Source organism: Schistocerca cancellata, chromosome 2 (genome assembly GCF_023864275.1).
Source record: "Schistocerca cancellata isolate TAMUIC-IGC-003103 chromosome 2, iqSchCanc2.1, whole genome shotgun sequence".
Taxonomy (NCBI): Eukaryota; Metazoa; Arthropoda; class Insecta; order Orthoptera; family Acrididae; genus Schistocerca; species Schistocerca cancellata.
In genome coordinates, this window is record NC_064627.1 from 693,419,212 (window position 1) to 693,433,292 (window position 14,081).

At 37.2% G+C, this 14,081-nt stretch overlaps 1 protein-coding gene across 1 annotated transcript in view; it reads right to left on the bottom strand.

Annotated features, from left to right (window-relative positions):
- LOC126162465 (UPF0193 protein EVG1 homolog) overlaps nucleotides 1-14,081 on the bottom strand; it is a 176,164-nt gene that overhangs the window by 74,266 nt on the left and 87,817 nt on the right. The window contains exon 2 of the mRNA XM_049918996.1: nucleotides 1,214-1,450. Within this exon, the coding sequence (XP_049774953.1) occupies nucleotides 1,214-1,450 (237 nt within the window). The remainder of the gene's footprint in view (nucleotides 1-1,213; nucleotides 1,451-14,081) is intronic.

The window sequence follows — 14,081 nt, forward strand, 5'->3', positions numbered from 1 at the left end:
AGTTGAAGCCTAGCCATGAAAGAGATCGGACATGTGCAGTAGTAGTTTCGATGAAAATGATAAGTTGCCAGATCTATCAGTGTTTCATACATCAAAAGTGTTGAAAAGTGACGTCATAATTATTCCGATGTGTGTGTAGAAATTTTGGAATTTTTAAGTGAATTTTGTGATGAGAAAAGACATATTCCATGTGCCGTATTGAGCAGGTCGGTGCCTAAAAACTGTGACTGCATTTGGTACCAACAGACTTAATATTTGGTGAGCATTCTCAAACAAAAACAATCAGTATTTTTGTAGCTGTTACGTTTTTGGGAAATGCAACACCATAAACTTGCTAATGTGAATGAAAGGGATTATGAATGACTGTGTTAAGACTAGCACGGGCTTGGCAGTGATACTTGTTCACTTAAGTTTCAGAATATATTAATTGAGGACAAAATTTCCAACCTTTCATTTCATGTTTCTCCTGAAATGTAGATTAGTGATTTTAATTGCAGCCTGGTTCACGTCGAAGTACAGTAGGTTTCACTCGACTTTCCTACTGATGATCTGCTGAGACAATGTTCACAGGTAGGTGCAGGTCCATCGTAAAGGGACGGAAAGAACCGCACCGCCGCAGCATGGTATAGAATCAATGTTGTCTCAGTAATCTCAATTTTTTTTAATGTTCATTTGTTAACAGTTTTCTTTTATTAATCACTCCTCTTGTTTCGGCTGCCTCCATGGTAGGATGTTTCATAGACACGCTCCATCTTTTGTGTATAAACTTGCATCTCAATATAGTGTTTATTACAAGTTTGGAGTGGTGTTTTATTTAGCAGGAGGAAAAATCTATGTACATTAAGATTCCTTTTACAAAAATTTTGCATCATGAAGATGATGGTTTATCAACGTGACACAGTCAGAAGAAATTTATTTATTTAGTAATAGGAAGGCCTCAGAAGAAGATTCTGGAGCTGACACTCTCAAGAAGAAACCAGGTAAAGGATGACTTCCACAGACATTACTTTACAAGACATGAATGAGAATTGTTGGTGTTTCAAGTGATTGTAACAATAGCAGCTGTTTGGTCTGCTGCCCTTCCCACATATCTTCAAAGACTTACCATTATATATACAAATTTTAAAAACAATAACTAAATCACAGTGCCCCTATTTCATATACTGTTTGATATGTTTAATGAACAAACTGTTTGGACAGACAACTGGCACACCTGTGAAGAGCCGTGGCAGTGGTGGGGGCAGGTAAGCTCCAGACTGCTCGATGTCTCGGAGTGAGCGCCTGTGTGCAGACAGCTGTGATGCAGCTGTAGGGCGTGAGGGGGCAGAAGCAGCACGTGGGCGGAAGCTGCGGCCCCCTGAGGATGGCGGAGGCAGCGAGCTGCCATGCGCTACACAGTCCAGCACCCGCTGACGCTGCAGGGTTGTCAGATGGCTCTCAGTAATCAGGCCTGCACACACACCCCACACCACACATGTGCTTGGCAGGTGGTGAACCCACACAGGTATCTGGCTAAATGCATTAGTGGAAAACAAAGAATGAACACCCTGAAGGTACGGTTCTACATGAGTGAACTTCTGTTAACATATTATGAAGATTCTTGAAGAAAATCAGGAAAGATTGTAAACATAAGCTTCAGACATTCTTTTTTATGTTAATATTTGTATTTTGGTGGAATGCTATGACAACTTTCCAATTTACAGTAACATTAAAAAGTTTTGAAATTTAGGACACAAAGCTGAATTTATTAGTAACAAACCAAAACATATGGGTAATATGGTGAACAAAAAACGATTTAAACAACAAAATTATATTTAGTTTTCAACTACACTAAGTGTCAGTGTCTTAGAAAATGAATTAAAAAATAGTGATGTGTAAAATGGTTGGTTGGTTGATTTTGGGGGGGGGGGGGGGGGGGACTATACAATGAGGTCATCAGTCCTATTGCCTATTGGGTTAGGGAAAGATGGAGCTGGAAGACAGTCATGCCCTTTCAAAGGAAGCATCCTGGCATTTGCCTGAGGTGATTTAGGGAAATCACAGAAAACCTTAACCAGGACGGCCGGACGCATGTTTGAACCGTTGCCCTCCTGAATGCGAGTCCAGTGTACTAACCACTGTGCCACATTCCTAGGTGTAGGAAATGAATAAAAAATAATAGTGAATGAGGAAAAAAATTGGTGTGTTTGAAAGAATAAAAACTTGGTAATTAATCAACAATATTCCACTGATAAGAACAGTTTCTTTGCAAACTTGAAATTCTTACAAGTGATACTAATGTTTTGTCAGACTTGCAGTTACTGTGTATTAGTGAACACTGACTAAAAGAGTCAGAATTACCTTATCAGTATATTCAAAACTTCAGATTAGTCCACCACTATTCTAGGAAAAATTACAAAGGTGGTGGAACTTGTAAATACATAAGAAATAGCATTAGCTGTGAACCTTTCCATCCCTGTGAAGTGTATTCCTTAGACAAAGACATTGAAATAGCTGGGGTAGTACTTGCCGACCTAAATATGTATATAATGTGTGTATATAGATCACATAGTGGTAACTTTTCAGTCTTCCTCAGAAACTTTGCACTATTGCTAGAGAAAGCTTGTCACAACAACTCAAAAAATATAATAATATGTGGTGATCTCAACATCGATTTCCTTGAAGAATCTGCTCAAAAGTCCCAATTAGTAAATTTAATGATGTCATTCAACTTAAATATGAAAGTTATATGTCCTACGAGATTAAACAGCTGTCTTGATCAGGTTGCTACTAATACTAATTGCACTGTACAAATTATAGATGTTGGTTTTTCAGCTGTGCAGTTCTAGGCGCTGCAGTGAGGAACCTCGAGACCGCTACGGTCGCAGGTTCGAATCCTGCCTTGGGCATGGATGTGTGTGATGTCCTTAGGTTAGTTAGGTTTGACTAGTTCTAAGTTCTAGGGTACTAATGACCTCAGAAGTTGAGTCCCATAGTGCTCAGAGCCATTTGAACCATTTTTTTGTTTTTCAGATCACAGTGCACTAACAATACATTTTAATCCCAACACTCAATGTACTCCCAACAGGAGAAACAGTTATAAAATGTAGAAGTTATAGTGATAGCAACATAAACAACTTTGTACTTAGCTTAGAGAAAGAAGACTGTCAAAGTGTATTTACTTCCTCAACAACAAATGAAAATTATGACAATTTTCTGCAGATATTTGAATATTACTTTAATTGCCATTTCCCAGAGAAAACAAAGACCATCACTAACAAAAAACAGAATGCTTGGGTCACAAAAGGTATTAAAACTTCATCAGAAAAGATGAGGCTGCTGCACAGGCTTAGCACTGGACAGTGGCAAATCCAAAGAGTTCAAGGTATACTATAAAAATTACAAAAAAACATACAGGAGAGTTATCAAATGGGCTAAAAAAGCTCATAATGATAAAACAATTAGGTGCTCTTCCAACACATGTAAGACCATCTGGGGCATAGTAAATGAACAGAGTGGTAGAAAGTTAAGGATAGAGGATAAAATCACATTAAATATAGAAGGACAAAAGACTGAAAATGCACATAAAATTGCCAATAAATTCATCAGCTATTTTTCAGAAATTTCCACAAATCTCCTAAACAATTCTTCAAATACTGTTCACTCTCCTCCCACAAATCTCCTGACTAACTCTCCAAACACTGCACACTCTTGTCTCAAAAATAATACTCCTCTGAACTCCTTTTTCCTATCTCCTACAACACCGTATAAATTGAAGATATTATTAAAAAAAAAGAGTCAAAAAGATTTATTCTGCAGGGCATGATCTGATACCCTGATTCTTACTTCATAAGTGTTCAAATTACATCAGTGGACCCCTGTCAAATATCATAAATACCTCATTTCTAGAGGGAACATTTCCAAACCAGCTAAAACTTGCTAAAATTATACCTCTCTGCAAGAAGGGAGAGAAAACAGGCATGACAAACTATAGGCCAATTGCTATACTATCTGTCTTCTAAAAAATACTTGAATACTGTATGTTATCTAGATTAGAAATATGTTTAAATTCTAGCAACATAATGACATCTTCCCAATACAGATTTAGGAAAAATAGGTCCACCACACTTGCTCTGTATGCATTTCTAGAAAAGTGCTCAAGTTTTATTGACCATAAACAACCTGCTTTCAGTATATTTCTTGATCAGTCCAAGGCCTTCGACATGGTCGACCACAAGCTGCTGCTTATGAAACTCCATAAGTATGGGATTAGAGGTGTAGCCCACAATTGGTTCCATAGCTACCTTAGTCAAAGAAAGCAATATGTAGAAATAAGAAAATCAGAGACATTCAGACACTGCAGGTCAGATATACTACATACAACAAATGACGTCCCTCAGGGATCTGTCCTTGGCCCTGTTCTTTTCATATTGTTCATAAATGATCTCCCAGAACACATACCAAATGCCAGCTCCTTTCTGTATGCAGACGACACAAATATCCTGATAACCAGTAGAGGTGACACTGTGACATTGCAAGATGCAGTTAATGAAACTACTTGCCATTTACAATCGTGGTTTGAAGCAAATAGAGTACTCATAAATACTCAAAAAACTGTAAGTATGAACTTCCATGCTAGACAGAATCTAACCCCCTTCAATGCTGTTATAGTTATTGGCAAAGATGACATTATGAACAGGCAGGACACCAAATTTCTTGGACTTACCATCAGACCATCAGTAACACACTAAATTGGAAACCACATATTGAGGCATTGTCACAAAAGCTTAGTAAAACCTGCTGTCTACTACAATCATTAAAAGACACAGCCAGTGTAGATACTTTTAAGCTGGTGTATCATGCCCTGTTTGAGTCTGTCTTGAGCTATGGCCTAATCATCTGGGAAAAGAGCTCTGATTCTCCCACAATTTTCAAGTTACAAAAACAAGTAGTAAGAATAATGAAATGTAAAAAAAGAACTGAACACTGTAAACTACTATTTCAACAGCTACAAATCCTGCCACTGCCATGCCTCTATATATTGGAACTAGCTTGTTTTACAGTACAGCACTTGGACGCCCTTGACAGAAATGCAGACCGTCACACATGACACCAGAAACAAAACACAGTTACAAATTATAGCCCACAACACAAAATTATATGCAAATGGGGTTAAATGTATGGGCATTAAAATATACAACCACCTCCCAACAGACATAAAAACAAGCAAAAACCCAAAAATAATGAGAATTAAATTAAAGGAATTGCTACTAAATCACTGTTTCTATTCCGTACATGAATTTCTTAAAACAAAATTTGAATTACTTGCAATAAGCTGTTTATTCAGTTGTAGATGTTTCTACTTAGTAAGATATTTTAATTATTGTATCTTACCTATATTCTGTCTGTACCTCATATATGTATTCTGCTATATGGACTATGTACCACAGTATTTTAATTACTTGTAATAAGCTGTATATTCACTTTTAGATATTTCTACTTAGTAAGATAATTTAATTATTGTTTGTTACTCATATTCTGTCTGTATCTCTTATATGTATTCTGCTATGTGCAGTATGCACCACCGTCATCTCTCATCTGCTATGTGAGTTATGTGCCACTACTGTCATCTCTCGTCATATACCATCTTAACATAATTTTTCAAATTGACTTGTCCTATATCATGATGTGCTTTGCTGTACAAACTGTATGATCTACAGGACCAATAATAAATCAAATCAAATCAAAAGTCCTGCTGAATGCTCGGACACTCAAGAAGGTTTCGAATTCGCCAACCACATTTTTGAGGGTAGTATTTGGTTTGAATTTAATCCCATCCAGTGCTTGTGACATATGTCCATTTCTTGCATGCATAAAATATTGCCATCATAATTTCCTTTTCATTACTTTGAACATGGCATATAATACAGTTTTACTATCATATATTTTTCAAGAAAATATTATAATCTGTAACAACATATGGGAGGCCACTGCAATCTGGATCTTCCGATAAATCAAAACAGAAGTGATGCTTGAATGGGTTCTTCATTTTGGCAGGAACAAAGAGTTTCCAATTTAAATGTGTTGTTCATGTTGCTATCTCCATTTCTCCCGTTTGTCCACATGTTTTTTTCTTCTAGATGACCTCAGACAAAATTATTTTTTACATCTGTCATTAATACTTTGGTGAAAGATTACTGTATCCTACAGTCAATAAAAATGCAATAAATTTATGTTTAAATATCTGAGAGGCTTAATGAATGGTTGTATAATTCATGAAATAACTTGATTTTTAAGGTGACAGTCATCGTCTTTCTCCCTCTCCAGATCACTATTTCTGCAAACACTGGCATCTGTAATTCAGACATTACAGGAAATCAGGTTAGTCATAAATCAAAAAGTGCAGATCAGCAGGCAATAACTAAAGCTACAGTGTGAGGATTTTAGATTGTCAACTCAAATGCCTGATGAAATTAGTTTCAAGTTGACCATTACAGCTATATGAAACATGAACACAGTTATAAGGATTACATTACTGAAAGTTACACATTTTCAACTTTATCAAAAAAAATCTGCTGGATTTGGTAAATGTTATTAAAGAAAAGGCAGCTTTGCTACAAAATTGATTCTCATGAAATTTTATAAGCTATGAGTATCTGGGGGGAAATACAATTAATTTGAATTTTCCTAAATAAATTGTAACTATTTGACTTAGCTTATAATACAAAACTGTCGCATTAATATTTACATAATATTAAGCAACATTTATTAGTCATAAAGAGAATGATTCTCGAGGATAATAGTAATAGAGCTAGTAGTAATAGTAGTGGTAGAAGTAGTAGTAGTAGTAGTAGTAGTAGTAGTTAAAATATATTTGCAGATCATAAAAGGTATAATTTTGTGAATTTGTGATCAAATACTTTTATCAAATGGAAAGTCATTTTCCATCATGTGAAAGTAATATTAGGCCTGTGAAAATTGAAATAGCATTTTAAAAACTATAAGAGGACTGATGACCTCAGATGTTAAGTCCCATAGGGCTTATAGCCATTTGAACCATTTTAAAAACTAAAGTTTAAAATTGCTGCATTTGTTCCAAAAGTACCATAAACTATTTGGGCACCACATATGCTGAAGCATAGGAAGACTGTAGTAGATTCAGGTGTTGTTGAGTTCATGACTGTTTGAGCACTCTAAAAACTGATTAATTAAATCAAATCCATACATTAATGAAATTGTGGACTCTTTTTATTTGGAGAGAAAATAAAGGTTCAACCAGAAAATTGCAACAAATTAAACCTTTGAGAAAGAAGACATTGCAGGACCAAATTTAATAAAAATATTTCAATAGGATTAACAACACTAAAATTAAATTTGAATGTTTTTTGAAAACATGCACTTCATGAATAACATAGCATAAAATGTAGTGAGACTGTACAGAGTGCAAAGCATAAGGGAATAAGGTAAATTTCAATTATGAACTGTATAATACTGAGTACTTATGGGGACACCAACTTGAGTAATGCCTCGGACCAGACAACACACGTGGCAATATCTCCAGAGAAGTTTGTTCAGTTTATAATCTTGCACCCTGTGGATGTCTTGTGCATCAGGCTATGAGCAATAAAGCAGTACTGTTACACAGCATCACCAGCCCCTTGAGATTGTACCTCAATTATTGGCATGACTGATGTGCATTATCAGTGTAATAACTGTCAACTAGTGCTCAAATACAAACTAAATACAACTACGGGAGTTGCTTCTCATAACAATGTATGCTCTGGAATGTCATAACAACAGCCACCAATGTGCAGTCTACTGTAGGACTTTGTACAAGATTCAGCATCAAGTGCATTATATTTCATGATTCAGAAGGACAGGTCAGACTAAATATGAACAATAAAGTGACTCCTATACCAACTGCACCAGCCGTGTTGTGAATGCTATTAGGAAATATGACTGCCATGTATGGCAGATTGCAATAGGCCATGCACTCCCATGTGTAATTACCACATTTGCAGCCATGCCATGGGTGCCCAGTGGTACTTTGTCAATTATACCATTTTTCATGACAACAGCAGTACAACGACAACCCAGTCACACTTCAGTTCAGAGATTGGCACACAACCTGCAAGTATACAACGGGGACTTATCTGAAGTATAAGACTACTTCTCAGTAGTTGCGCCACTGGTCCTTCAGTTGAAAATGTTCATGATAGGATTGTATCTCTTAATAAATAAAAAGAGAACTCTAGCAGTACTTTTCAAATATTCACAGGAAATCCTTTTGCATATTTATTTATGGAGTTTGATTTTCATTGCTTGAGACCACACCTCATGACAGACCAAAAAATGTGTACGCAGGTCTCCTTGTATTCACATTTAATAGATAACTTTAAAATATATACTGCAAAAAGGCTGAGGATCGTGCACTAATTGTCACACAAAGTAATTTTTCCTGCAGCAGATCAACAAATTGTCTACAAGGCACACAGAATGATGATAATAGTTTAAGGGACAGTGGCATGTTTACAAATGCTACTTATTAATTCCATCACTGATTCTAATAGTCATTGCTGACATCCTTGAATAATCCCAAGGCTAGTTCAAACAACAACATCAGAGCACACAGTGTAAAGACTACTGAAGTCTCGCAGCAAGTTACATACTGATCAAGAATTAACTCCAAGAAAAACGAGAAACATAATTACAGAATTGCACATATTTCGTCCTTATAAAACAGACGCACACTAGAATGTTATGTGATTTTCACTATATGATTATTATTTGAAATTTCCATATGTCAGATTATTCCTTTTTAAAAGCTGTAATAATGACTGTCAGCCTTTGTTTATCAAATTACTGATGTGAGCAGTAGCTGTTAAAATATATTCAGAACCAATTTATGCTTACGCTGTGGGAACTTCTGACTTTTAGATACAGGATCGGTTTGATTATTAAAATTTGGATATTAAAAATTACACCATTTTTAATTGTGGCAATTACATATTTGCTACTAGTATCGTTGGGTTCAAAAAATTTAGTCCATCAATAGCATGTTAACATATTCCAGGAATTTATAGTGGTTTGGTCACAATATAAGCTGAAACTTTGGGCTGGCTGAAATCTTTAATTAATTATATCTTCTGAATTAATTAGGCTTGAACTAAAATAAACATGTCTTGGAAATGAGCAACAATTGGTCCACAGTTTAGAGATAATCTTCTTTTCTGAATCTATTTATTAGCTCACTAGATTTTTATGGATGCCATCTAGATCGAAAACTTTGAAATACAGTAACTTTTGAAATACATTGTTAGCAGCAAAACTAATTAATACAAAACATTCAGAACAATGAACTGTATAATCAGAATAAATAGTTTTAACAAGAGAAATTAATTTACATTAGTTTGTAAATTAATGTAATGTGTGCTCAGATAACAGATCCTAGTATCAAAATTTTTGGGAAGAACAACAGCAAGAGAAGAAAAAACTGGTATACATCCTAGCTACTGTAATTAATAGTGTAAAATCAGAGTAGGATGGCGGGGGCCAAACCTGCTTTGTCACAAACCCAAGTTGCTGCCATTCCAGCCAGAACAATCAGCACTTCCAGAATGAGATTTTCACTCTGCAGCGGAGTGTGCGTTGATATGAAACTTCCTGGCAGATTAAAACTGTGTGCCAGACCAAGACTCGAACTCGGGACCTTTGCCTTTCGCGGGCAAGTGTTCTACCAACTGAGGTACTCAAGCATGACTCACGCTCCATCCTCACAGCAAGTTTCAATCAGCACTTCGGTTCATGACAGTAAAATGTGCGTTTACTTCATTGGGAATTTGGATGAAAGCATTCCATTTGTGACATTAATTTGTCACTTGGCAGAGAAGGCTGACATTAGTGATGTCATCTTTACACCACCCAAATAAAACAAATATGAAGAGGCAAAATCTACGTTACCCAAACACTTTCCAGCCACCCCAGAATAACAAGTACAACAATCTAGGATGAACACCTCACCAACAAGATGTCGTCCCACCTGTGGCATGGGCTATAGAAACTAGTCAACACAAACCTCATGCCATATGCTGCATTATGGACTCTATGAACTGTTGAATTCTCACTGCAGCTACAACTTGCCATGACTTCTCATGAGGCAGAGCCACTAGAGAAGGAGCTCTGCCTGGTGGACAGAATATTCACTGTGTTACAGCACAGACAGTTCATCAATGCTGTGAAAAATAACACATTACACAACACTAGATCTCAGTTGAATGCCGCATGTGCCGAACTGCTCCGATCTGTGTTAAAAGTGCATGATGGTGACATCACAGACCCCTCCAAATACTTATGAGCCTGGCCAAAATCTCAATTACCATGATAATCACAGCATTTAGACTTTTTGAGTTCCTATTCTTGTCCTATGGACTAAAGAAGGTAGCTCAAACTTGGAAACAGTTCATTGACAGAGTTCTCTTCAAATTTGACTTTTGTTATGCTTATATGGATGACATACTAACACTTTTTGCCACCCATAGCACCATAAATAGCATTCTGTACAAGTGCTTACTGTCCTGCAGGACAAGGGCATGGTCGTAAATGAGGATAAATCGCAGCTGCAGAAAGCTGGACTGATGCTTGATCAAGCGAGGTGGCACAGTGGGACTCACATTCTGGAGGACGATGGTTCAAACCCTCACCTGGCCAACCTGATTTAGGTTCTCCATGATTTCCCTAAATCATATCAGGCAAATGCCAGGATGGTTCCTCTGAAATTGCATGGCTGACTTCCTTTCCCAACTTTCCCTAATCCAATGGGACCAGTGACCACGCTGTTTGGTGCCCTCCCCCAAATCGACCAACCTTGGATGCTTACAAAAAGCTAAAGGGGCATATCCACCTCAGAATGAATGGTACTCATTAAATAACTACCATCTCCACAGAATTACTGTGACCTACAATGCTTTCTATGCATTGTAAATTTTTACTGACATCTGCCACACATGGTAATGATACAAGTCCTCCCTCACTGACATTTTCACCAGGTCGAATATACAAGGAAAAAAATTAGAAGGGATTGACAAGATGCAAGGAGTGTTCAAACTAACCAAAGATTGCCTGGAAAAGGTGGGCACTTTAGACCACTCACTCCTGATGCAGAGCTCACTGCACCATCTGACACTAGTGATTCAGTCATGGGAGTGATCTTACAAGTTGTTGTGGGTGAAGCACAATCACTTTGTTTCCACCCAAAAACATTCATGGCTTTGCATTTGATTGTGAATTACTCACTGTCTAAAGCGAAGTTAGGCATTTTAGAGAAAATGTTGGAGGAAGACATATTGTTATCTGTACAGATCACAAGCCACTTGCAGATACCACAAGGCACACCTCAAAGACATTAGTTCTTGTCGCTTCTGTCTCCTTGATCTTGTTGCACAATATACGATAGATGTCCATCATCTACATAATACTGATCACATGATACACACTGCCTGTCAAGAATCAATGTTTTTTCTGTATAGCTACATTACAACATAGTAGTGGAAAAGGAGAACCATTATGGACTTACTTAACAGTGATTTCATCAATTTTGCATAGAGCAGTAGGCAGTCGCTGGGACTAATGTCCAAATACTATGCATCTCAGAATACATTTTGACCGCTAGTACCCACATCCATATGCTGCATGATTTTCGAGCAATTACACTACCTACAATACCTGAGGCTCACCCCAACAGTATGGCTCATCACCGAACATCTCATTTGGCCAAACATAGAATGTGACACCTAGGCACAAGTTTGTCTGGAATGGGAGTGTAGCAAAATTGGTCATCATACACAACCTCATGTACCACGGAGGATTGTGGATGGAAGATTTGCCTTTGGTGCTATTAGACTTTTATACAACACTCAAGAAAGACTTAAGTAGACTGCTAGCAGAAATCCAATATAGAGAGTCACTTACACTCCAAGCAGAGTTTGTTCTTCTGGCCCATCCCTTGAACAGCAGACTTACAAGCACTAGTCCAGCAGGCAAATAGCCATGTCAAACACACACAGGTGACACCATCTATCTCGTATATGAACCAAAAAGTTTTCATGCACAAGGCACTGAATAATTGTGAATTGTAATGCCCCAGGATGATATGATCTGGCTAACTTTACAGCCACCCAACTCAGGCCAAGATGAAGTTTTAAAATGGGACACACACACATTCAAAATTTTGCTCAATGGAAAAGTGTGATGGTCTCATTAAGCCACCTAAAACCAGTCTGGATTCTGCACAAGCACATAGCTACAGTCAACACAGACCCAGAAGCAATGAACAATAACTTTTCTGGTCATTAATCCCTCGACATGCAGATGGCTAATACAAACTCAGGGAAGCCAGTCATCATCAAACTTGATATGAGAGACTTTTATCTGCAGAACATCTGTGTGAAAATTGTAGACGGTGAACTACTAGTGATTGTCTGCTGTCACAATGCCGTGACAGATAATGGATTGATAGATTGTGGTCACCTTATCAATTTATTGTCAATAGTAACACCTAAAATTTTACAGTTTCTAATTCTTGGTAGTTAGGAATCTCTTTGAGGCTAAAGTAAAGTGTCTGGGTTTTGTTTTCATTTAGTAAGAAGCCATTAGCTTTGAACCATAATGAGGACTGAGCAAGGGTATTTTCGGTCAGTGTTTTCAGTGGATCTAGAGCAGAGATTTTATGTAGAAAAGTTGCGCCATCAGCATACAATATTGTGTGAGAATTTATGAATGAGGGCAGGTCATTGATCATTAGTATAAACAGTAAAGGTCCAAACACCAACCCTTGAGGCACTCAAACACACAGCAACTCCATAAAGTCTCTGGTGGTCATTTCTTGGGTGAGATCATCCATCAACTCATCAATATCATTGTTATCCATTTCTAGTCTCAAGCTCTTGGCCAAAGGCACAATCTCATTGACTGCAGACTCCACAGGAACTGACTCAAATGCCTCGGAGTCACATTCGACAACGCACTCTGGCCAAAGTTTCTTCCAAGCAGAAGTATTCATGTGCATTGAAGGAAGAATATAGTATTATTTTACCAGTGAGAAGTTGTATGAGTCATTATTCAAAGTAGTACTGCAATATATAGAAAACCAAGGAGCCGACCTGTGTATCTCAGAGTTATCACGAAGATCTGATTATAACAATATAAAGGACACGGCGATCGGAATTATTAATTGGTAAGCATAAATCTACAACAAGAGGAACGTTATTAATATAAAGGACATGGTGATCGGACGTAATATTATTAATTGGTAAGCATAAATCTACAACAGGAAGGCTATTTCGTTTATGTGGAACTAATACAATAAGATTTTTTTACCCATTTACAGGCATAGCTCAGCTTATTGTGCTTATCCAATACGCCGGAAAATTTCGTAAGAGATAGTAATTAAAATTCCAATTTCAGATCCCCTCTTAATTATTTCGTTATCTGCCATTAATTAATTTCATTATTTCCATGTACCTAAATTTTATTTTTTATTACATTATAACATATTATTATAGAAGAAAAATTTGTTAACATCGAGTATAGATTTAAGTGTCAGGAAGTCGTTTCTGAAAGTATTTGTATGGAGTGTAGCCATGTATGGAAGTGAAACATGGACGATAAATAGTTTGGACAACATGAGAATAGAAACGTTTGAAATGTGGTGCTACAGAAGATTGCTGAAGATTAGATGGGTAGATCACATAACTAATGAGGAGGTACTGAATAGAATTGGGGAGAAGAGGAGTTTGTGGCACAACTTGACAAGAAGAAGGGACCGGTTGGTAGGACATGTTCTGAGGCATGAAGGGATCACAAATTTAGCATTGGAAGGCAGCGTGGAGGGTAAAAATCGTAGAGGGACACAAAGAGATGAATACACTAAGCAGATTCAGAAGGATGTAGGTTGCAGTAAGTACTGGGAGTTGAAGAAGCTTGCACAGGATAGAGTAGCATGGAGAGCTGCATCAAACCAGTCTCAGGACTGAAGACAACAACAACAACAACAACATAACGTGGGGACAAGTGACAGACCAAATACGTAGTGGACAAAATAGTGA